The sequence below is a fragment of the Ptychodera flava genome, chromosome 1, assembly GCF_041260155.1.
Source record: "Ptychodera flava strain L36383 chromosome 1, AS_Pfla_20210202, whole genome shotgun sequence".
In the NCBI taxonomy this organism is placed as follows: Eukaryota; Metazoa; Hemichordata; class Enteropneusta; family Ptychoderidae; genus Ptychodera; species Ptychodera flava.
The window spans coordinates 20104303-20130350 of record NC_091928.1 but is presented as its reverse complement, the minus strand read 5'-3'; the positions used below and the strand labels follow the sequence as shown (position 1 = coordinate 20130350).

Sequence of the window (26048 nt, the reverse complement as noted above, 5' to 3'; positions counted from 1 at the left end):
TCCTTGACGCACGTGTAAACAGGGTACGACTGACCGTAAACCATTGAGTAAAACCAGACAGTATCGATAAAAGACTTTCAAATTTGGTTCAAACACACTCATTATATATTCATAAAATATGAGAGGAATTTTTAAAACGGTAAAACTCGTTTTCCTGAAGCTCAAAACACTCCCGTTTTCGCCAGCACGTCAATTCTGCTCAGCACCACACGACAACAACAACACAAACTTTGCCGAACATACTTTCGCTTAACAATTGGCGAAAATCCGAAAACTACCGAAGGATTCATGGTCGGCACTGTTCGAAAAGAGAGGCGAGAGCAACCTTAGGCGAGGCGAACATGGATGGGTTACGTAACCGATTCACGCCTTAAACAATACCCGTTGCCACTCTATCTATCTTTCTCTATGATTATAAGCTTTGACGCAGTTTGAAGTTAAGGTTCCAAGACAAGAAATTGACCTTTATAATCTAACAAATTCTCTGATGGTTAATTAGCCCAAACCCCTGTAGATTATATATTTTCTGAAAGCCTAGATATAGGGGAACATCTCGGTTACCATAGCGTCATCATTGTTTACATTACTATCTCATGACAGGTAAGTTGCATAACCTTTCAAAATTCGGTTTTCAAAATATCTGACTCAAACTTGATGGAATGCAAGCTGTAACAACGCTCTTGCAAAGCGTGTCTCAGATTTTTATATCTTGCTTAGTCTTTGTAGCAGAATTGTAAAGAAATCAACTAGGGTTAAATTCACCGCTCTGGCAGATACTCTGGCATAAAAATTGTATAAGAAGGTTTAAAAAATTCTGAGACACACTTTGGAAAATCCTTCGGACAGCATGCACTCGCATGCTACATATCCCAAGTATTGAAACAAAACATAGGAAAAACAGAGGTTATGCAAATTACCTGTCACGTGATAGTTATGTAAACAATGATGACACTATAGTAACAAAAATGTTACCCTATATCTAGGCTTTCCGAAAATATATAATCTACGGAAGTTCTGAGCTTATTAATCACTAGAGAATTGTTAGCTTAAAAAAGTCAATTCTTGTCTTTGGATCTTAAAGGGACAAAGTCGACCATTTTTCATGAATTTTGTTTGATATGAGATACTACTTATATTGATGACATGCCGAAAGATACTGAATGAATGGGAGACCATGCATATATTCTACCCCGGTTTTAAACACGATAAGCGAAACCATCGCCATAATTAATTAATGGTCATGACCATTCATTATCGCGATGCTTTCATTTTAATTTTAATGGTCACCCATTCATTCAGTATCTTTCAACATGTCAAACAATATAAGTAGTATCTTGTATCAATCAAAATTCATGAAAAATGGCCGACTTTGTCCCTTTAAATCGGCCGAGAATGAATTTGAAAGCCATACGTTTATTTCAGTTAGGTGATATCGCCTTTAATTTATTCTGTCAGCGGTCGTCCTGACACCAGTGCAAAATGCGCAACTAACTCTTAGCTATTCTAACAAGTCTTGTTAGCAGTTTTGTTCCCTATGATTACAAAGACATGTGGTACGATAATACAGATCGATCGCCTTCTAAACTTGAATTGACTGAAGTTTTTTTGACATGTGTTCATTTGTTCCACATGTTACAAAACATTATGTATCACTCTTGTTGCTTATTTTTACCATGGACGACATTTTATGATCATTTTCAAAATTACGACTCACCTGACTATGTCAGTGAAGTGCACTTGTGACTTTTGGTGCTATACTCTATCTCCTATTACACAGACCCATGTGAGTCCTATGTCACACTACAGCAGCCTTGGCGGAGTATGTACTTAAAACGTGACCCAATGGAGCCTGCCTACTGTGACGATGGCCTTGACAATGGTTGGTACAGACTGGACAGTGATGCTAGCGGTGATATACCTGGCACATGTGTACAACCATCATTTTGCAGCACTGACATGCCAATATGGCTGAAAGGTGAGAGTATACCTTCTTGACAATGGTTAGGTATGTGACTTATTGAGAGTACCGTTAGTCAATTACAGACCAACAGCTTAGTAAAACTTAATTTCCCACGAAGACATCTGTATACTTCTATCTATCTATCTATCTATTTTTCTATCTATCTATCTATCTATCTATCTATCTATCTATCTATCTATCTATCTATCTATCTATCTATCTATCTATCTATGTGTGTGTGTGTCTATCTATCTATCTTATCATCTATCTATCTATCTATCTATCTATCTATCTATCTATCTATCTATCTATCTATCTATCTATCTATCTAAGATCTAATGCTAAGGTGTTTCATTATATATTGCAGGTAAACTTTAACCTTTGCCACATATTTGCAACTTCATTGAAAGTGTTATGATTATCATAATGAATAATAATCACCACAGATCAATTCTAAAGGTCATTAAGTATACAAATATGTAATAAGCTGAAATGAAAATACTAAATTTTTACTACTGTCATTGTATCAGCACTTTATATAGCAAGTGTAATTTTACGTATGGTCAAGTCCTTCAAGCTATATATGCCAAACTGTGAAAGCTCATTACAAATGCAAATTATAAATTAGCTGACATGAAAATGAGAAATAACCTTTCATATTGTTTTTAACGGGTATAATCATCAATGTACATATAAGCATGTTTTGCCAAGGGACTATCTAGAATTTACTTCAAGGGGGGCCTGGAGGATATTCAGGGGGGCCACCCATTTTCCCAAGAAAAATTAGGGGTGGGGCAGACAAAAATACCACAATCTTTTAGGGGGGGCTACGGAAAAAACACATCAATCAAATATTTGCCCAGAAGTCCTGATCTATAGAATTATGCGTGGCTGTCAAAAATATCTGGTAAAAAATTTAAAAATTTGATAGCTCCTACCTAGAAAAGGGTTTGATTTTCCAATAATTCTGTATGTGCGTCCACAAGATCATGTGCATCAATACGCGCGTCCCGCCGCGCCAGATTGTTGAAATATTGACCATTGCATCCTGTGTAAACAAGAAATTTGCTGTAGTCAAGAAGTGATCTCACTGTGTATGAATCGAATTGTGGGTAGGCTCACACATTGAGTAATGATACTAATACTTTAGACTCCCATTCGTTGTGATTTGTATGATCAAGGATTTCTCAGTGACGGCTGGCAGAAAAGGCCAAAAACCAAATTAACATGTTTTGTTTCCATCATTTTAAAACATGTACATCATGACTATTTTAAAGTTTGTAAAAAATGTGAAATATGCATGCTCTGTCAACTTTGATAAAAATGTACTGCTGACAAAATGTGAACTTTGATGTATCCAGGGTTATCTGCATTTATGAACATTGAATTGTGAATTGAACTAGCAGAAATATAACATAAACATTATATGAATTCATGTTATGGATAAGGTGTGCTGTTCAACAAAGGTTCTGAAATATTCCTCAGGATTGTTGCTTTCAGTGTCAACCACTTTGTTTTATGGCAACCAAATTTGAGAAAAAGACAAAAGAAAACACTAGTTGGGTTTACCCAATTTTCACCGTAAGTCAACAAGTTATTCAGCATCATCTGATAAAAATATATGCTGGAATCGTGAATGTAACATCTCACTTTCCATAAATATCTAGAGACCTGCAAATTGTGTCCCATTAAACTTCAAAGATAGATATCACTTTGCTGATTATGTGCTCCGACAATTTCTAACTGAATTATGTGCTTGTCATTGTGTATCATGTGTATCAGCGAGAAAATCTACGTTGTAGTTATTATGTTTATTTACACAATTTGCACAGTGAAAAGTACAGTCTGAGAGAGGATTTGCATAGTACCCCAGAATGAAAGTATAAAATGATTGGTTTTGCCTTGCAATAAGATAAATAGTTATAGGTTTTGTGCAAATAGTGATTTTTCTTTGGCATAAGGTAGAAGACTACCCAGGGCTATGCAAAATTAGTCATTGCATAGGATTGCATGCATGTAGAAATGTCAGAAAACATACCAGGAATATTGTCAATTTCATAAAACTTTCACAAATGATCCACTAGAAGGTGCTTTTTTGAAAAATATAAAACAAATACCATGTTACTGTGCTTGATTTTTAAAGAGAGTCATAATTTTATGTTTTTCTTTGAAAAATCAAATGTGCTGACTAAGCATTTTTTCACAATTTTTATTACATTAAATAAGGTGGCATCTTTGTTATTGGATGAGTAACTTCATACATGATGTTTATATCGGAAATACTACATGTAGACAATACTTAAGAATCAAGAGTGTAATGAAATAATATTTTTATCTACCATGGCAATTGTTTTCTTCAACAAGTCAAATTTGCAATAAAGTCATGTGTAGAGCTCAAAATCACGGGATAATGGATAATTGAATGTAAACTATCTCAAAAATTAGATTGGGCTTCAACATAAGTGATTTCTAGAATATGACAATATTCTGGTATTGGGTATTCCCTCCCTTAAAAGTCTGTACCTGCCACAGTCAAACATTTTCTAAGTTTTTAAATTCATTTCCACCTATGGGAGAGTACTTCTGAAAACAGTGAGACAACTTGTCTAGTCAGTGAACACACCCTGCTTTATATAATTATCATTAGTGACATAGTATATAATTTCTTCCTCTGAGTACTTGCTACGAGTATGTAATGTTAAAACAAATTAGCAACATTTACAACCAACATGTTTATATAGACCATTGATATAACAACATCTGGGACAAAGTTATCGTCAAAATAATCAAGGAATGGTTCATAAAACGGATAATTTATAGGGGACAAAACGAAAGAAGTATTCATGTTTCACAATTAACTTTTCTCCAGAAATTTACAACCTGATGAAAAGTCGAGAAATCAGCAGGTTTTTCAGCGCATCTGGTCGTCTCTTACATTCCAGATTTAAAAGACCCCGCGTTAGATTGAGTCACGTGGGCGCATTTCAAATCGAACCAATAGCAGAGCCCGTACTGAACGAATGGGCCCAGCGTGAAAACCCGAAAGTAACGTAAGTTTCTCACGTCTTTGGAAAGAACACTGTCTGCGTGCGTCTGCATACGAAATTCTGGTAGCTTTAACAATTCCAGTTCACACATAGTGAGAGAAAGGTCTTTCCAAAGACGTGAGAAACTTACGTTACTTCCGGGTTTTCACGCTGGGCCCATTCGTTCAGTACGGGCTCTGCAATTGGTTCGATTTGAAATGCGCCCACGTGAGTTAATCTAACGCGGGGTCTTTTAAATCTGGAATGTAAGAGACGACCAGATGCGCTGAAAAACCTGCTGATTTCTCGACTTTTCATCGGTAAGAGGTGAAAATGTTTGAGTATGATTGAGAAGGACTAATGTGCTTTGACCCTACGTTGAATTTTACCGCTTTCGATGCTTGCTAGGTGCATTTTTGGCGATGGTAAAAAAAGTGTGTGGCAATGAAGTGACATCCCTTGGGTAAAGTTAGGCTGTATTGAATTTTGCAGTGCATATGTATAGTTAGGCTGTATTGAATTTTGCAGCGCATACTTTGTTCTTTTCTGGAAATACTATGAACAACGACAACAATAACAACAACAACAACAACAAATTTACTGAGTCCAAATATATTTTATTTTTCTTCACTTTTATATATTTAATCATCATCATCATCATTATCGGAGATTGAGGACCCTTAGTATGGTAATAGTTGCGCAAGCGGTTTACTAACTACGCATTCGCAGGTTCTCTACGCAATAGGACTACAAGTAACGGGAAGTGCAATCATGGGCGCCGCCATGTTTTTTGAGCGCTTGTAAAGAAACAAATACGAAACGTGCAACGTATTATATTTTTACACGCCATTTATAAAATATATCACTGCCATTAGCTAGTAAATATTATTCTCCATCTCGTCATTGATACAAGATATCGTTATCATCATTCTTTAAAGATAGAAAAAGAGAGAAAACTGTCCTGCGTATGAACGAGGACAAAGGCTAAGAATGCTGGGAATTATCATTAGAGCGCCCTCTCTGTCATAGATTGCCAGTTTTTAGTCGCGACGCTGGTTTTCAGCTTGCAACTGGAAGTTGGGTAGTACAATTGAATTGGGTAGTACATGTCGCTATTGCAACGAGAAAGGTGTACAATACGTCCCTCAATAAATACATTGGGTTGTTACCATTGAAAAATTGTCAATTTATGTCCAACTTCGTGACAAATAAAACAGAAAATCTATGCCTGTCTGATAGCGTGTGTGAACTGTTTTCATCAGAGGGTAAACTGGGTGTTTGAATTTATTGTTTACGCAATGCGTAGTGGTCCTACTAATTTTTCTAGTAAGTAACAATTAATTCTCTTTTTTCTTTCTTATCACTAATCGTGAATCAATACTATTATTGACCATGTTAGCGTCAATTATTCATCGTCAGACGGAAATAAAAAGACCATTTTCCAGTTTTTCTTATTTTTGAAAACACTTGTACATCATCATCTTCTGAGTCAAGTCATTCCCTCTCAAGAGATTTCTCAAATTTTAAGAAAAATGATTTCATAAGGGACCTTGAAATGGAATCTTGGGATGACGTTTTTTGCCATGAGGATGTTAATTCTGCATATCAATGTTTCTGTGTCAAATTTTGTAGCATCATTTCAAAACATGCACCACTCAAGCCCATGGGTAAAAATAAGAAAAGTAAGAACAAACCCTGGATTACAAGGGAAATTCGTAAGTCAATAGGTATGAAACACAAATTGATGTCAAGTTAATTAAGAATAAGTTTAAAGAACCTTTCTTGAGTAATTATAAGAAATATAGAAATACTTTGACAAATATTTTAAGGAGAGCCAAAAAGTGTTATTATGCAAATCTTCTAATGGTAAATAAGAGTAACACGAAAGAAATGTGGGGGGTTATCAATGATATTTTGGGCAAACAGACTTGTAAGAAACTTAAAGTACCAAATCAAATCACCGATAATTCTGGATGTCATACAGTAACATCTTCACAGTTGAATGATATAGCAGAACATTTTAATAATTTCTTTGTTCAAATTGGTGAAAATCTTGCCAGTAAAATAGATGTTACTGCTGACTCAAACTTCACTTCTAATATGCACAGTCCAGTTCAGCTTTCCTTTTTTTATCCTGTAACTGAAAGTGATGTTGTCAATACTGTTGCATCTCTTGATATCCACAAGGCGACTGGTCATGACTACATAAGTGTGAGACTTGTAAAAGATGCAATTTCTGTAATTTCCAAACCACTCTGTCATATCATAAATTTGTCATTTTCAACGGGTGAATTCCCAAATGATTTAAAAGTTGCAAGGGTGATTCCAATTTACAAAAAAGGTGATGCAGATGATGTGAGTAATTACAGACCGGTTTCAATATTACCAGTGTTCAGCAAAATTTTTGAAAAAATTGTTAACAAACAGATGCTTTACTTTTTGATCAGAATAACGTTTTATATGAACACCAATATGGTTTTCGGAAAAATTACAGCACAAAATAATTATCGTTAGTTAACTTGTCTCAACATCTTTGGAAGAAATCGACAAAGGTAATATTACAACTGGTATTTTTATAGACTTTTCAAAAGCCTTTGACACCATAAATCATGATATTTTGCTGTCTAAGTTAGAGTACTATGGTGTCAGAGGCTTACCTTTGCGATGGATACAAAATTACTTGTCCTCCAGAAGTCAGTTTGTCAGCATCGATGGCGTACATTCTCGTAAAAACATATTTCTTGTGGCGTTCCCCAAGGATCGATCCTAGGGCCTACTTTATTTCTTATTTATATTAATGATTTTCCTTGTTCATCTGATGTTCTTGATTTTAGACTGTACGCCGATGATTCAAATCTTTTTCACACCATACAAAAATCCTGTAAACTTGATTTGAATGTGGTTACTAACAATTTATCTGCTGTGACCGATTGGTGCGATGCTAACAGGCTGACTATAAACTCTAAAAAGACTAAATATGCAATTATAAAAAGTAATAGAAAAGATTGTATATGTGAAGGTTCACTAAGAATGAAAAATGAAATTTTAGAAAGAGTAGACAGTGCATCTTTTGTAGGGGTAACTATAGACAGTAATTTATCATGGAAACATCACATTGTACAAGTAAGAATGAAAATCAGTAAGTTAACAGGTGTGTTCCTGAAATTACGTCATGTAGTACCGCTATTTACACTTGTATTGTTATACAATTCCTTTGTTTTACCCCACATAATGTATGGCCTTGAAGTGTGGGGAAATACTTATCCTACTTATTTGAATGATATTTTCCTGGTTCAGAAAAAGATGGTCCGTATAATGACCTTCAGCGATTATAACGCAAACTCGTCCCCACTTTTTAAGAAACTTGGTATTTTAGATGTTTTCAAGCAACATAAACTACAGCTTGCAATTTTTGTACATGATGTTTTAAACCACAGACTACCAGATACTTTTAAAGACTTTTTGTCCCGATTCAACATAGATATAGTACAAGACAAAGTGTTCGTAACGATCTAGCCATACCAAAAATTAGACATAAGGCAGGTGAATTTACTGTAAAATATGCTGCAACGAAAGTCTGGAATGCTATACCCATTGAAATAAGAGAAATACACAATAGATATCGCTTTAAAGTGGAATACAAAAATTATCTTCAGAATAGTCTCACTGGTCATTGATGTACATTAATCCTTGGTTTTTATTTTCATAAATTCCCTTTGTGTGAATTTGAAACTTGGAAACGGTTTCTTTTATCAAGTTTATGCTGTGTATCTTTTTTGTCTTCCTGAGAGCTTTCACGCCTCCATAGTTACTGCTGCAAATTTTTGATCCGCATTTTCCATGTAATTCATTGATAAATTTCAGCCCATACAGTGAATGTGTCAAATAACCAGGTATTCGGGAGTGACCCGATTAGTTGCAAGACAACTATTTTTCACTCTCGTTTTTCCTACACATATCAACACTTTCTCCATGTAACTGTCTTTGTGAGTGTGCTTTTTCACACATTTTCGAAAAGGAAATAAACCATTATTATTATTATTAAATAAAATTTCTAATCTTAACTTCTGGCGCGACTCCAAGGGCTTAGCCCTATGTAATATTAAATATGTCCACAACATGCAATTGTATTGAGCATCCCACTTTAAACTCTTCCACCTCGTCAGCATTGACATCTTTCACGCTGTTTATTCCTTATTTTAAGTACTAATGATCTTTTTCTAGTGTCTGTTTACGTTCAGAATGATATTATTACCCTATACTTTTTTGTAATCATGTCACATTTAAAACGAGCTTTGACAATTGCCTCCTGCAGATTCTCGACCGACAGTTGATGAACTGATCGCACCTAAAGAAGTCTGTGTCACTACAAATAATGACACATGTTGTGGAGAAAGTTGGAACGTTGATGCCAAAAACTGCTCCGAGTTTAACGTGTACTCACTGGTTCGACCGCCAAGATGCAACATGGTCTATTGTGAAGGTATCTGCCCAAATATCGTGTAGGGTCTTTTATTCTCGAAATAATCGTCACAGCTGCATGCTAAGGTTGTATGAATCCATATGGGTTTTGTTACAAACAAGAGATAAATAAACGCGTGAAAGTATTGATAAAATGTATCAATGCGTTGCACCATGTGACGTTTCCAAGTTGCGCGAGGACATTAAGTCACTTTGTTACGTAATACTAAGAAAGACGATCACTGATCATCGCGCGAATTCTTATAATTTTACGAAAAAGCTACTTAAAACCTACATTCTAGTATTTTGAATTCAAAATGACTGTTCTACTTTGAGGAAAAATATTTCGGTCATAGTATATGTGGAAATATTTACATATTATATTGAAAAGTCTAACGTCCTAATAATATGACATGCTATATGGTTACGTACATATTTTTATCGTATTTAAAGGTCATATACACTGTAGGGCAAAATACCATTGACAAAAAACCCCGAGACATAAGCTTTTAAGGGCTAACGATATGACTTATTTCACTTACAGGAGAGGAAATGATTTGTGGTAAAAACGAAGAAAACGAAGAAGAATGTGTTGGTAAATATAATGTTAGGATAAAGAATAAATGACAAAAAGAAGCGGTACAAAATTTAGGGAAAATATAGATGTATCTAGATAACTGACAAACTTTATAATATGATATTACCGGTTTGCAAACGTTAAATAAGTAGTTTTATCATCAACACGATTGGAATTAATTTGGGATAATTGGATGGTGAAGTAATGTCGAGTTAATCTACAAACGTTATCTCATCTGCTTTTCTTTTTATATTACACACTTGTTTCTATGAGTACTTTGCGATATTGCAACATTCAGTTATATGGCACCTAATACTTTTGAGAAATTTGCAAAATATGAAAATCCAATTATCCCAAATGAGTTCCAATCGTGTTCATCATTCTGACAACGCCATGAAGGATATAGTCTGACGTGTACGAAAGAGCTTAATCATTACTCGTGCTCTGTTATAACAACACCATACGTTAACCGTAAGGTATACTGGTGAACAAAGTCTTGTCTATCGAGCAGAATACATGAATTGTGAAATGTATATGGAGAGAAAGAATCTCACTTCGTCAATCAAACGTACAGCGCAAGAAGCACAGAAAGTGGATATATGCTACAGACAATATGCCATTGACATCGACTTTGCATGCCTTGAAACACTTATCAACACACTTTCACATATACCACCTTTTAAGTACAGCTGATTACGAGACACAATGTTTTCATGAAATGCTAGTTAATATTCTTTTCAGAGATGTTTCCCATAATGCAGGGCCCTCCCGTACTCGAAGGGCCAGTCTTAACCCAGGGACGGTTCCATTTCAAGTGCACAGTGGATTTTGTAGATCAACATGACCATGCGGCCAGGTTCGAAGTTGATTGGCTGTTTGATGGACGCACCCATGACGACATAGAGTCAGTCATTCTTCACATTAATTCTGAATCTTTGTCGACCACGCTACCGGGAGACGTGTTGTCGTACAAGGAAGGTAGACTTGGAGTTATGGTAAGTGATGAATTCATAAACCACACCTGGGCCAGTCGGAGTGAACAGTGTATTTCTACAACCTTGTTCTCGAGAAATCGATTAGATCATTTCGTAGTTCTCACGAGAACCTCGTGTATCTCTGAAAAATACAAAGAATTAATTCTTCACACCTATAATATTTTACATTCTGTCTTGTGTAAAATCGATGTGATATTTTCCTTTAAAACAAGTCTCAAAACTTTACTGTGCAAATGAGTTGTTTTATCAGACAATATGCTTTTATAATTATGTAAATAGATGCACGAGTCCTTTTAATTAGAAACGTGGCGAGAAGGCGCAACCGACGGAAATTGTGCTCTTGAGAAACGGAATTCGTATTGAAGCAACGGTGGTTTTAAATTTTACCACATCAATTCATATTCCACAGGTTGGATGTCGAGTCCGTTCCTTTTACGAGAATCTCCACAAAAGCCATTGGTACACAAGTGAGAACTATTTTGCTGGAATCAAGGTAACGTTTACATAGTCACGTATCCCTAGTCAGTTTCGAAAACGTGAGGTTATTAGAAGGATGATTCGTGTCTTATGTTTAATTTGTGTTTAATAAAGATATATAGCAAAATACAGCACGACCCGATAGTCGATAAATCGATTACAATAAATATCGTAAAAGATAAAGTGTAAGCTCCTACAACATATTCGTTATTTCCCCACAGGTCAACACAAGTGACCCATTGTTACTGAGCGAGTCCGATGGAAGTGGAACGACGGTACCAATTTGGTCAACAATCCCAATTCTCTGTGAAGATTTGACATACCAGACGGCCTGTCACATTAATATATTGGCTGGGACTCAGAGTATGGTTAAAACAAAATGCTAATAATTAGAGGTTACCTAAAAAATAATGTCCCCTCTTGGCCCTTGATGGAAGAAAACGAACTTTGCACAACATAATGTAAAAGGCGAAGCCGAGTAAATTACGGAGTGCAAAGTTGCTTGAGTCCATTATCGGCCGGGAAGGGGTACATTATTGCTATTATTTTATAATTTTGGCTATACCAGTGAATTTGTAGATGTAAGAAACATCTTCAGCCACAATGCTAGATAATCGGATATGGTATCAGCAATAATCTTGGGAATGGTGTCACAAAATTCACTGGTATTGATAAAGCTATAAAAAATAAAATAAAGTCCATGTTGTCACGAAAGACTACAGACAACATAAACGTTCACTTTCGCTTACAGCCATTATAGTTGATCTACCGGAAATCAATGTAGTTTATGCCTTATATCAACATAAGTATTATATATTTTAGCATTTCACTGTTCAAATTTCAAGGACGGAAATAGTTACAATTATTTCATAGTAAATATTGTTTAGGCCAAACAAAAAAATATGTGCTGTTCCGATTACCCGACCTACCCCAATTTTAACCCCCCGACCCTAGACTTTTTAGAGCCTCGTAAACCCGGAAGTAACAATAAAGATATGAAAAAACGTGAAACGCACGAAATCACGCGAGAACTATGACAAATCGCGCGAATCACGCGAGAACTAATACGTCATTCTTATAGAAGTGATGCCAGACGCTCATGAAAGCTTGCGACATGAGCACACTGAACCGTGACGGTTTCCGGTTTTCAAACTGCTGTATCTCAAAAAGTATTAGAATTTTCGATAAAAAAAACTTCCAAGTCAACTGCTCGTTCTACCATGGGATTATTTTTTGAAAATAAAGAAAAAAATATCGTGTCATTTTAGCGCTCAAAATCAAGCATTATTTTTCGCCATACAGCGTGCCGTACTACGGCACGCACATTTCTCAGGCCACTACTTCCTATGTTAGAATGGAGTGGCTCGTTACAGTATGTTGTTCAGTGCCTAAACGGCGTTTTGTAGGTAGGTTTTCGCTAAAATGCAGGGACAATTTTCAGTGATCGGAGTTAGTATACCAAAACAGCAACTGTTATATTAAATTTGTGGAAAGTTTGAAGCATTTTCATGGCCGTTTTTTGATGTAATCTTTCATTTACATTCTTGTTGTCATTTCCGAACCGCGCCATGCACAGCGCGGCCATATTATGCAGGCCAAGTGAAAACCCGGAAGTGTTTTGTGATAGTGAATCGAGCAAAATTTTGGTCAATTTTACTTTTTATAGTCATTCTATCATTAAAATATAAACCCGTACACCAAAAACTGTGTGTTAAGGTCAGTTCTGAGTAGTTTCAAAATCTGTGCGTTCGGAATTTACCGTGAATTTTGCCGTACGTACGTACTTCGTTGAACAGCCCCTAACTGCCAACGCTACAATCAGCTGTTTTCAAACGTTAACCCTGGTATTTTTGCGAACATTAAACTGTGTTCATTTTTCATCTGTTGATGTTACACAAAATTTACAAAATGATATTTGACAACAGAAATGAATACTCTTTCAATGATGCATGGGAATAAAGTCAGCATGCCATGGTTATTATTATAAATGTATGTAAACAACCTTTATTTTGAAACAGCATTAACGTAAACTGGGGAAAATGACAGACATGGGGTAGTGCAGGAATCGGAATTGATAAACAAGACAAGTTGAAAGACGGGCAAATGAAGAGAGAATGAAAATCTAAGGAAAGGAAAGGAAAAAATCATAACCCTGACTCTAGATTTCAATGCTAAAGGAAAATTGAGTACAACAAGATGACAGCTTTTTAGGGGGGAGTAATATTCTTGTGTAAAAAAGGACAGCTCCAGGGGGATTATTCTGTACTGTGAGTTGATCAGTTGAACAATGACTTATTTTATTCATATTCCTATGATTTTTCGTTTTTTGAATATCAGAATTTCTCAAATGTAACATTAAAAAAATTTACAGATCTAAAATATATTTATTCTTTTTTGTTATTACTACTCAAGTTTAACTGTCCAAAATTTGACAGAGCTGGCTTAAAAACTCTGAAAGTTACAGTAGTTTGAAAATGGCGAAAAATAGCATTTTGACTGGTAGTATACACGGTGCCGTCCAATTTTCAACTCTGTCTCACAAAATTTTTGGCATTTTCAAGTCTCTGTGTAAAGAAAACAAAAGCTCCTTATACCGTACTCTTACAATATATTGCACAAAAAGTATTTTAAAGCAGATTAGTTAGAGAATTAATGTTATTATACAACTATATTTTTTCATAGGGATACCCACAAAATGACTCTTAGCCATATGTTGAAATTTTTTGACCATTTGTCAAAAAAATCGAGCATATTTTAATTCTAAAAAAATCATAACCCAGGAAGTAGACAAGATAGAACTATCATTCAAACAGTTTTTTGAATCCTGAGACAAGATCTTCAAGAAAACATACAATTCAAGTAAGTTTAACCAAGAACAAAAAAGGGCCTGGTATCCCTACTTAAAGCAGGCCTCGTCTCAAACAAAATTGCGATCATGGCGAAGAAAGGTCGATTTTGTCTTCTGTTAAACAGAACCGAACATTCGAAGAAATTTTGGAGGAACACCATCCAGGTTTTTCTGAATGTGAAATGTACTCTATTCGAGTTGAATGTGCCAGTGATGCTGCTGGGCCGTGGTTGGAAGTACAGCAGACAAATATACAGGTTGGCGAGGCTACAAACAACTTGAACATAAAGTATGTGCGTTTTTCTTGCGAGTGACTGCAAAAAGCTGAGGATTTACCTTTGGATAAATAGTTCACTTTCCTGTCAAAGAATTGTTATTCAGCCATATCAATTTCCATGGCAGTCTAATAAACCACACACTTCAATTCTACTGATGAATATTTTATTTTAATATATACCGTATTTAATTTGAGTGCGTTTCATGAGGAAATTGTTCACTGGTAGTTTGTTTGAACGCGTACAAAATGCACATTGAGAAATAAAAAAAAATGAAAAAAAAAATTTCCCTACCTACCTACCCTATTTTTGAAAACCATGTAATCGGAACGCACATATTTTTTATTTGGCCTAATGAAATACCCTTCAACAGCACCCTATCATTTCACCTTACACTTTGGCGGGTAAAACAGGCTGCATATATACACATAACATACCGTCATTATCTATCACAAGTGAAAGCTTATGCAGTAGAAGGGAAAGCTTAAGCCCTTAGAACTGGTTTGAACTAATCTAAGCTGGTCAGACATCTCAGAGCGATACTTTCACTCTAATCGCACAGTTTGTGTAAAGCAAAAAGAGAGAAAATATGAGGTTTCCCAGGAATCAAAAGTTCTCATCAAACTTACTTTCAGACGAAGACCTTGGCACAGAATACTTCCATGAAGAATTATCTTTCGATCGCTGCGTTATGCAAATAAGACCACGTGACTGGAATGAAACGACGAAGCGAGCAGCAAGTCAGTTAACGATGGTTGCGAGACGTGACTTCATGGACGATGGAATCCGTAACGTGACCATCAGCAGTACAGTACTTCCTGTACACTGTGTCAACAGTACCTACTTATCAATATTTGACGACTATGAAATTGATCCCATAAAGGTCGGTCATGTGACTTTATATTTTCTGATTTACAAGGCGCCAGACAAATTTTTAAGAAGATAAAGATGTTTTACTTGCTTTCTGTGTTTACAAACGACAGTACTTGACTTCAAGACGATACCATAGTCCTATCGTTAAAAAATGGGCCTTAAAATATACTGATTGTAGACACACGCTGAGAATGCATAGACTGTGCTGATTTAATTTGATTTAATTTGATTTAATTTGAATAATATGTCTTGTATAGGTCTCAGTCATCGGCGTGGATCACAAACGTTGCTCTTCTTTTGGTGACCCACATTACAGAACTTTCGATGGGTAAGGCGACCTCTCGCTTTGTTATTTTCGATGTAGAAAATGTCATGCACTAGAATATATATCAGCATGACTTGAAATGATCAGCATATGGTACCAAATATCACGTCAGTCAAGTGTTTTCCATCAACTTGCTTAAAGTTAATCATTGAAATATGTTTTACATACGTTGCTAATGTCTCCTACTTGTGGTTGAACTTTGACTTGTGGCACACACATAAACTGTATATCTTCACAACTGACCTTTGATTTGATTGTAGACTTTGGTATTCAATGTTAAAAACTGGGTACTATGTGTTTGCAAGAGGAACAACTGACGAAGGCAGGATACTAGAGGTAAGCCCTGGAAGTGAAACACCAATTACCTGTTTTGCAATCTTAAAACAGGAACTTAAATTTGTACCTCCTAAATCTAAGTTTTTATACTGCAAAGCTGGAACATTGTCGGATTCATCTTTAATCAGATGCCATTACGATTATGACAACACGCGTTCGGCTTGATTCTCTAACTTTCCCGTTGTGCTGAACACTTTGTCTCTAAAAATTAAACAGTCGATCAATCAATCAATGAACCGATCAAATAGTAAACGAAAGTATAGCTTCAATTCGTAGCATCATCGAGATGTTTAAACTTAGCATTCTGACGTGATAGACACACCGAGAGGATACTGAGTGTTAAGTCAATTAAACAATCAACGTATAAGTCTCTACAAAATACAATGCAATTCTCATGAAAATTTAACTCACAGATGGACTTCTAGGTGTGACTTACATTCAATAGCGTAATTAGATAATAACAATGGCTTTCACACACTCATCGCTGACCTGTATTTTTTGTTGAAATGTTCACATTGCTCTTTTTCTCAAAGTTGACCTCTCATGCCCCATGATACACTGGCATTTTAGGTACAGACAGCGGCTACAGACTGCGCTGAGGTTTCTTGTAACTGTGCCGTGGCGATCCGTGAGAATAATGACCTTGTCATTATGGACATCTGTAACAGAGACAGTTTGAGAATATCAGTTCCGAGGAAGAACCTGTCACCTAGTACTGCCATCCATCAGCAGTATGGAAACAAACATTATGTAAGTATATTAATATTGACGTCAAAGGCGAAAAAAATCATCAGAGTATTGAGAATAAAAATGTTAAAATTAAATCATATAGAAATATTTCAAAATTATCCCTCAACGGTATTCGAAGCAAAGTATTCACACGAGTACTTTCATGTTGCATATACAAACAACATACAGAGATTGCATAGTTAGTTATTTAACTATGCACGGTTTTCATCATCCGCTTTATTCCTAAACGAAATTGATTATCTGCTCACAGCTGTCATAGAAGAACGAAATACAAACACCATGTAAATGAGCAATGTCACAAACACTGTTATGAGAACCATTTATTTACCAGTGCTGTTTTATATTGTTTACATCCATAGCTTCCATGTACCTTACGTTTGTAATAAACATTAGAATATCGTTCTTTGAGTATTCTAATTGCCGCGGCTTTCCCCTCAGGTGTATATGTACTCTGGTGTCACACTGGAAGTACAGCTGGTCAGCAGTGCGCAGGGCAAGTGGCTAGATGTCTTTGTCGTCCTTCCTTCCGATTATACCGGACGCACGATGGCGCTGTGCGGAGATGGAGACGATGACGACACTAATGACTTCACAAAGAGGAACGGTGAAATCACAGAAGATCTGGACGACTTTGCTGAGTCATGGAGGTATGCACTACGTCACTGATGACGTAAAAGAAAAATTACGATAATCAGAGGTACAAGTTTAGTTGCAAGAGAATACGGTTGACTGCAATTCTACTTTTACAACTCAATTTTACGCAAAATACATCCTAAACTGACTGCCATTACTACCCTTTATAGATCCCGCAGTCCTCAAAGTTTATCCACTTTTTAGAGACATAGTAGATAGGCAAACCAAGAATTTTAATCGAGCGAATGAAAATTTAAAAGAATGAGATATAAATCATCGGGTTATAGGTTACAACTGTTGCAGGATATAATCAAAATGTACGTAATCGACAAAGTTGACAACGATCGAAAGTTAGATAAACCCTACGAATTGTCAGCTGTATGGTGCACGACAAGTGTAGAAGGCCAGTTAGCCTATGAAGCAAATTTCGGGGTTTTTTTATAGTTTTGTTTCTAAAGTATTGGAAAATTTTGTAATTTTTTTTCCTTTATCTAGTATTTTTTTTCTATTGATGATTTCTGTGATAAGTGTAAGTGTGTCTGTGGTAAACGATTTATCTTACTCAAGTTGTATATCCTGTTGTTAACAACAAGGAACGCAAAAAGTGCTTCATTCCTAAAAGTGGTTTCCCTCGTGTAGGTGTTGCCTTAGCTGATCTGAAGCTATATCCGTATCGCACCATTTCTGGAAAATAGATCCTACAAACTAAGACTTACTAACTGAGTTTTAGTATGATAAAAACACTATTTGTGCTTTTTTAGAGTTTCCGAGGATGAAAATTTATTCTTGGAACACGACCAGCTTTCAAGGATACCAGAAAGCAATGCAATGTACTGCAACTGTCCAACTGGGATAGACAGCTCCAGAATTTGCTGTGGGTACGGACTGCACACCGACCAATCAAGACACGGTACGGACGTGACGCAACTTTACGCAATCGGGACCACAGATCACGGTGAAGAATCTTGCTATGGTCCTCTACGCAGAAATTTTGTCAATTACGCAGACTATCCTCAGTGTATCGAGAAAACAGATTTTGAAAATATCGGAGAAGATCACGTGGAAATAGGAAATATCGAGTTTGATTTTGATTCCGAATTTCAACCAAACATCCCCGAGTGGCCGACACAAAGTGGCATAACAGAGGAAATGGCACGCGAGTTTTGTGGACGTTTTTTCAACTCTACCTCGATTTTCAATGAATGCATTCGATTGACAAACCTTGAAACTCAGAAGTACAAAGATACATGCATTACTGACATACAGGTGAAGAATTTTCCTGGCATTCGTCTTCTTTATTTTATGGCGTTGCTGTTCCTCATTCTTGACTTTTTCATTCAATCAGCTTTTACTCAAGAAAACGCCCTTCATCAACTATTATATATGTAAGCAATAAAGCACCCCTTGCGATGGTATGCTAAGAGATTTTGACCATATATGAAGTGAACTGGTCAAAATCTCGTGGTACACCGTCGCCGGGTGTGCTTTAATGCTATTATATCATTGCAGTATATTAAAATTCTGGGACATGAAATGTCAAAAAGGGATTTTTGAACCTGCCGAGAGTTCGCGCGTGTGCCAACCGTGGTATTTCGCAAATATACCACGGTTCTTTTGCAGTCTCGACCAATCAGATCGCTGCATTTGCACCATTAATATACTGGTATAATCTAATACGTTTTAGCAAGCAATGAGGTTTTATCAAAAGCCTGAAATACGTGGGCAGACGACAGCTAAAGTAACGTCTGCCTCTGAAGTGAATTGATAAAGATATGTTTAACTCCCTCTCTTTAATTTTAGGTTTGGCCAATGTCGTTTTTGCCAATCGTTTAAGTTTGATAAACAGGAAAACTATAATGCAAAATAACACTATAACATTATATTTACTTTAGCCAGTGACCAATTTACCGGTAGAACAGTATCTTTTCATTTGTTTTATCAAATTTTCTCCGTGATGACATAGGACAAAATAAAAAGCGAAACCAAAATATATGTATGGGTGCCATTAAAACAATTTTTTACCTCTCTTTTATTCTGTACGGTGACTCGGCTCATCTTATGGAAAGGAGGCCGCCGTCATTGTATATTTTGAAGGAAACAAATTTGTTAATGTTCCTTCCTAGCCTGTTCCTTCAATTGACATCCTCGCGTGTCTTTCAGGCGATGGATACCCTCGACTTTGCGCCCTCTACGGCGGCAGCATTCCAATTTGATTGCATGGATCTCGTGCTCCGTAACATCTCTCTGTACGAAGACGACGGCCACGGAAACAAAGTACCGCCACAAGAACTATTAGCCATGCTCTGTCCAAACGATTGCAGCAAACATGGCGAATGTATCGACAACATCTGTGTCTGTGACAAAGGTTTCACTGGGAGTGACTGCTCCCATGAGGAAGGACAGCCAATACATCTGAGCAACCTCAAACACGACGCCCTCTGTGACTTACAATCAAGACCGTGTGAGACAGCGTTTGGTGTCGGAGAGAATTTCGTCGAATCAGAACGACTTATGTGTAAAGTCAAGCTCACGAGTCAGGTGCAAGGCGTAATACAGTATTATTTTCTTTGACTATAGGCAAATATCATACGAACGTTCAGTTTTTAAAATGATAGATTTAATGAGCTTTGTTGAAAAGACCAAATCAGATCTTGTAAGTTAATCTAGAGTACGTATTCCGTACTTTAGGTCACAGTGTCACAGGAAAGGCCTCAATGACACTTTCCGTTGCAAGGTTGAATATGGCAAAAATACGAACAATCGAATTTCTGCACATCCCTAATGTACGGCTACACCTTACAATTAGGCTGTGATTTTTTGTATAACAATGCAACATCTACCTTGCTGACTTGATCTTCTTTTCAGAACAATCACATCTCGGTGTATAACACTGAAGCATATCTCATAAGCTCAACGGAAATCGCATGCCCTCTGAGGCACACGGGTATCAACACATATCCCGCAACAGTCACCAACAACGAACTGCCAGTAGAATACTCCGATATTTCCGTCAGCTTGGATGGCGTAACATTCAGCAACGAACTGCTATTCACTGTCTTCGATTCGGTGTGTGTAGAATGTAGGGAAAGTGGTAACTGCGACAAGAAGGTGAGCGAAACTTGTCCTAAACGTCACCATAGTAGTAGTCAGTGTGACAATTTACCTAATATGGATACCACGATAGTAATAGTGTTTCGAGACTGCCATATTTTCTGATGTCAAAGTGTATACGTTTTGATACTTCAAAATTGGTAGATAAAATACTTTCATATGAAGGTAATATGCGCCTCGAAAGTGAAATATTTAAACTTAAGGAATATTTCAACCATTTTCTTTCAAAACCGAGAGTGAAAATCGGGGGTCACCGTGCAAATTTTGGTACTGGAGAAACAACTAAGCCAATTAAAATTCAAAATGGCCGCCATGGCTGTGTTAACTCTATGGAGAAAAAGAAAATTTGCGAATTTCGAAAAACTAAGCCGGTGAAAAGTTTTCTTACACCAAGAGCTTTAAAATGAGCCCCCACTGGTATATCAGAAAAGAATTGTAAAAGTTTGAGAGTCCGAATATCTGTCCCCGAGGCGCGTTCTACCTTAATTGTAAATCTTGTAGGCAATTGCATTTTTTCTTCAAATAATATGCGATGTAACACCAGTTTGATTATTAACAATAGTAAAAACACAGCATTCATGCAGCTCTGTTTGTTATCATTGATGTTGACCATCACGTGACTATTCATGCCTGTCGTAACGCAAGAGGCTCTACCACATCCTGTTAAGTTAGCAGACAGTAGACCTTGTTAAGTTTGCATGGCTGGACCGTCTCACAACTTGGGTCAAACACCTTACTTGTATAGCTTTGAAAACGACACGAAGTCATCATATTTAGTCAAAGAATAGACATCTATACCGCTATGATACAAAACTCCTTATTTGTTTAGTATATCGGATATCAAAATATAGCCAGGCCTAGAATTCGCAATGGGTCTTATACTAGTGTTCTGCTGTCAATCTGTCTATTTTATATAGAACAATTCATGTCTTATCGAGGGAGCGTGTTTCAGTGAAGGAGCGCAACACCCGCTCGAGTCTGGAAAGTACTGCGATCCGGCAAATGACGAGTTTGGATGGACCGAACGAGGTAATACTAAAAATCTTATGCATTTTTCATGTTTCATGTTTGGTCAGCATAAACACAGAAAGGCAGTCAGACAGACAAACAGAGAGACACGTTAAGTCGCGGGCTGCCATAGTTTCCACTCGAAATCTACTATGTCGTCAGAGAAACAGTAAAATTTCGATGAAAAGATCTGAGAATCTAGTTCTTGAATTACAGCGTCGTCTAAACAAACAAATAAAACAACAAAAACAAAAGACAAGATTGCATGATGTGTACCATGATCCCTTCTTTGAATCGTCAATTACTTCACCAAAAGAAGCTATACCTATACTAGTTACACTTGACAAACGGGGAGGATACTCTCTTTTACTGTGAACGTTTAAGACAACACCTTTCGGGTCAGTAAATCTGATATCAGCTTTGTTAATTGATACGTTGCATTATTATTATATTATTACTGTTTTAGTGATAACATAATGATGTATATTGTTTGGCGTGAGACTCACCTTTGCACACACTGAAGCGGCGACATGCGCCCTCTACCACATGCTTTGATACTATTGTGGCCTTACATCATTAATTTGACACCTCCAGATATCACAGGACCTACTGAAACTACAAATCCGACCGCGCCAGGCTCGACAGAAAACTCGGTAACGTATTTAAAAGTTCCGTAGGACTTTTGGTTCTGTTAATGTCATGTACAAATGTCCGTACAATAAAAAGAAAACAAAAATGCATGAGGTTTCCTTGATGGCAATCGTATCAGTATCAATTTATGTCTCTTCCATTGCCACCAAAGAAGGTTTTGTAATATAGATTAAACAGTGAATTTTTCGCCATATCGTAAATGTCATACGCACATAACAAACTAGTGTCAGCCATAGAAACGAAGACGACACAGCCAATACTTACAAATAACGTGTAGTTCAGTTTAAATGCCGATGGAATACATAGCGCTCTCTCTCTCTCTCTCTCTCTCTCTCTCTCTCTCTCTCTCTCTCTCTCTCTCTCTCTCTCTCTCTCTCTCTCTCTCTCAATTTTTGAAATTTTTTTCAAGTATATTTGAGTAACGAGGCAAATGTTTATTAAATTTTGATGAAGTATAATCACCTTGAGTTGATCAAAATATTTTATCAAATTAATTCCCTTGAGACAGTCTTCAATCAAGTTAAAATCATCATCTTTGATTGATGTTCATTTTTGATGACAGGGACAATGGCAGGTGTTTCTTGGTTTTCTCTGTGGAATTATAATCGGTGCTGCTGCCGTTTGTGAGTATTAATGCTTTTTATTAATTACATACATTGGACATCTGTATAAGGACCTGTCGGCCTTTTACTCATACAGGACACAGTAAACTGCAGTCTTGACAAACTCCTACAGCGATAGACAAATTGACGGACAAATGGTAACGAAACGGAAAGTTTTGAACTGTTGTTCGGAAATGTTAAACTATTCTGTTTCGGAATCAAGTTTAACAAGGGAGGATCGCCGTACAAAATGAGCTTCTAGAGAAAAAAATTCCCAATACTTATCGATACTTGAAATTCAAAATGCTGGTATACCTGTGTTAATCATTTCGGAGAAAATTAGTTTCGATTTTCACAAAAGTAAACTTTTATTTACTCCGAAAGTTTCAAAATGAGCCCCCACAGTGGTAGCTAAGACCAAAAATCTGCGTTCGGCACATTTACATTTACATTTATTTCAGACTTTTTTACTTTACACATCTACTTTATCTTAAGGTAGTGTGCGCCTCAAAAGTGAAAGACTTAAACTTTTGCTGAAACTTTCTTGAATGAAACTTTCCACCATTCTCTTACCAAATCAACTATAAAAATTGAGGGTCACAGCCCAAAGTCTGAAATTAGCGATACAAATTACCCAACATTTTGCAATATTTGAAAATCAAAATGGCCGCCGGCCGCCATTCCTGTCTGGGGAAATTGAATTTTGGATTTTCGAAAAACTAAGCCGATGAACGTTTTTTCTTTCTCAAAGACCTTTAAAATGAATCCTCACACTTAGTAGATTAGAAAAGAATTGTTAAAGTTTGAGAGTCAGACTATCTGTCCCCGAGGCGCGTTCTACATTAAGAACGGAAACAACGGGCGGCACGACACGGGATTTGATTGGTTAAGGAACAATAAGTAGGGTAACAGATAGTAAGACTACTATTCATGCTCAGTATATTAAACCTAGGATAACATATAACGGCATTCAAAGTCACGGACACTGTCTGACATTACACTCTAAACTCCAGAGAGACATACATGTAAAACGAAATGAGACAAACTTTAGAATATGTCCAGAGTTTAAATGAAGCAATAAGATTTCAACACCCCAAAGTAGCATATTCAAAAGAGTTCTACCTGTGTCTGGTTCTTTCAGGCATTGCATTGTATGTGCACCGCAGAGTGACTGTAAGTACCTCTACAACTTTTATTGCCGTTCACACTGTTGCCTTTGACATTGTAGCTAGTCTGAAACATACTGGATCCGCACTGAAAAATATTACAAATCTACATAATTGTAGGGGAAGTACTTTCCTGTACTGAGCCTTGTGCTCTTCAGGTATACACAGTATATATATATATATATATATATATATATATATATATATATATATATATATATATATATATATATATATATATATATATATATATATATATAATATTCTTACTTGTGTTTTTGAATAATTGCCAGATCGTCTTGGTTTTTTTAACTCAGCAGAAGAGACAACAAGAGAAAAATTTTGATAGAGCTGTTTCCAATAGATACCACATTGCACAAAAACCGGTTGGCGAAACCGTCGAAGAAAAGTATGAAAATGTCGTTGCACGGCAAGATGTCGACATGGAAGTTTATGAAAATGTAAACAACCGGGCCAGCATGAATACGGAGCTCAGCATTCATCAGCAACAGCCATATACTGATATCTTAGACCGTGAAGAACATGAGTATGAAATGTTGCATGGAGAACGCAGATATAGAGTCGGTAATCGAAATGTGTAGCTATATCGTCTGCAACCTTTCTCAACCAGTTCTTTTTGATTTCCCCTCGTAGAGACCATACTAAACGGCATATAAGGCAATTTACATGAATCCAGACTCTAGAAGTCAATGGATTTAATCTAACTGACGTCTACATAACGAAGAACAATAGGTCGTTTCTCAAATCACACTTTTTGACCTGTCGTCAATCCAAACTATTGCATCAGTCATATTTAATTTGAGTCTACTTCATATCCTCAATATAACAACTTTTCTAACTCATATAACTCAAGGAAACAAAAAGTACAGTTGCGTATGTTACAGTTTTCTTTTGATATGGTCATACCAGTTTCATAGATGCTTAAGAAGATAAAATTTTCCTTTGATCATAATTTGCAGATGATGAATCCCATGATAAATATGCATTTTTATATTACACGGTCTTAATAATTCAGTTACACAGAGTATAGAAAAATGTGATACGAAGTGGAGTTGGCGCAAAGCGCGTCAACTGAGATATTGTAAGCGAATTTTTAGTTGTGAGGAGAGTGATTTCTTGGTGCAACGACACCCTAAAATGACCTTTTTATGTTCATCAAAATGTTTTACAGTGTTAAATGTTCAAATATAAAAAAATAGTGTGTGACTAATGACAGAGATTACATAGGTCATTGCACGTCATCAAGAGGGAGCACTTTTCAAATGGACTTTTGGCAGTTCAGACATTTACATGATTAGATGTACTCAGACACCGGTAACGTTAAGTAAACTCTCCAAGGAACATTCTACGCAACTTAATTGCAAAGTCTAGACGCACTGTCAGTTAAGAAGTTGAATTTTGTATTTAAGAGTTGATTGATGTCTAGTATGAATCATTGTAGATACATCAACCACAATCAAATGTCATGATGTACAGTTCAAACAATTAAGTTTGCTGGTCCAAAGTAATGGAATAAAATTCCTGATACTATAAGAAAAATATTGAAAATAAATATATATTCACAACAACATATTTTACAAACAATTTTCCAGAATAGGATATTAAACCAGATGTATTATATTGAAGTATAGTAATATTCGTGTACATTTATGTTTCTCATTTAGCTTATATGCAAATGTGGTTTTCAACGAGAAATGACAGTGCTCAAACACGGCAGTAAGAAAGCAATGTTTTCTGTTTATCTCTGAGATGAGAGGCTAGACTACGTTACTTTTAACTATTCTTAGCTTCTTTTCCATCTGCAATATTTCCGTAATGTTCACAAAGTACACTTTGCATTCATTTTCATCAGTCAAATTGTCTATGTGTGAGTGAGTTTGTGTCGAAAAGATATCTATTTCAAAAGATATTAATGTGAATTGCTTTGGAGCATTGGCATTAGACGAACTAGAC

General features: G+C 36.3%; 1 protein-coding gene across 1 annotated transcript; it reads left to right on the top strand.

The window, feature by feature from the left end:
- Nucleotides 1-1842: 1842 nt before the first annotated feature.
- On the top strand, nucleotides 1843-25718 carry LOC139143373 (von Willebrand factor D and EGF domain-containing protein-like). The gene is made up of 17 exons (XM_070713635.1): nucleotides 1843-1975; nucleotides 9302-9469; nucleotides 9992-10042; nucleotides 10766-11019; nucleotides 11718-11771; nucleotides 14470-14633; nucleotides 16078-16153; nucleotides 16724-16903; nucleotides 17342-17550; nucleotides 18298-18802; nucleotides 19697-20074; nucleotides 20402-20644; nucleotides 21565-21676; nucleotides 22250-22308; nucleotides 22869-22929; nucleotides 24050-24081; nucleotides 24395-25718. Exons 1-17 carry the CDS (start codon nucleotides 1843-1845, stop codon nucleotides 24674-24676), a joined length of 2961 nt encoding a protein of 986 aa, XP_070569736.1. The 3' UTR covers nucleotides 24677-25718.
- Nucleotides 25719-26048: the final 330 nt, after the last annotated feature.

What these genes read in the sequence shown, in the direction of transcription:
- LOC139143373 (XM_070713635.1), top strand. Translation starts at nt 1,843, where the DNA reads ATGGAGCCTGCCTACTGTGACGATGGCCTTGACAATGGTTGGTACAGA. An exon ending in ACGAAGGCAGGATACTAGAG is followed by an intron (nt 16,154 to 16,723) that starts GTAAGCCCTGGA and finishes CTGGCATTTTAG; the next exon opens with GTACAGACAGCGGCTACAGA. An exon ending in CAGGCTCGACAGAAAACTCG is followed by an intron (nt 22,309 to 22,868) that starts GTAACGTATTTA and finishes TTTTGATGACAG; the next exon opens with GGACAATGGCAGGTGTTTCT.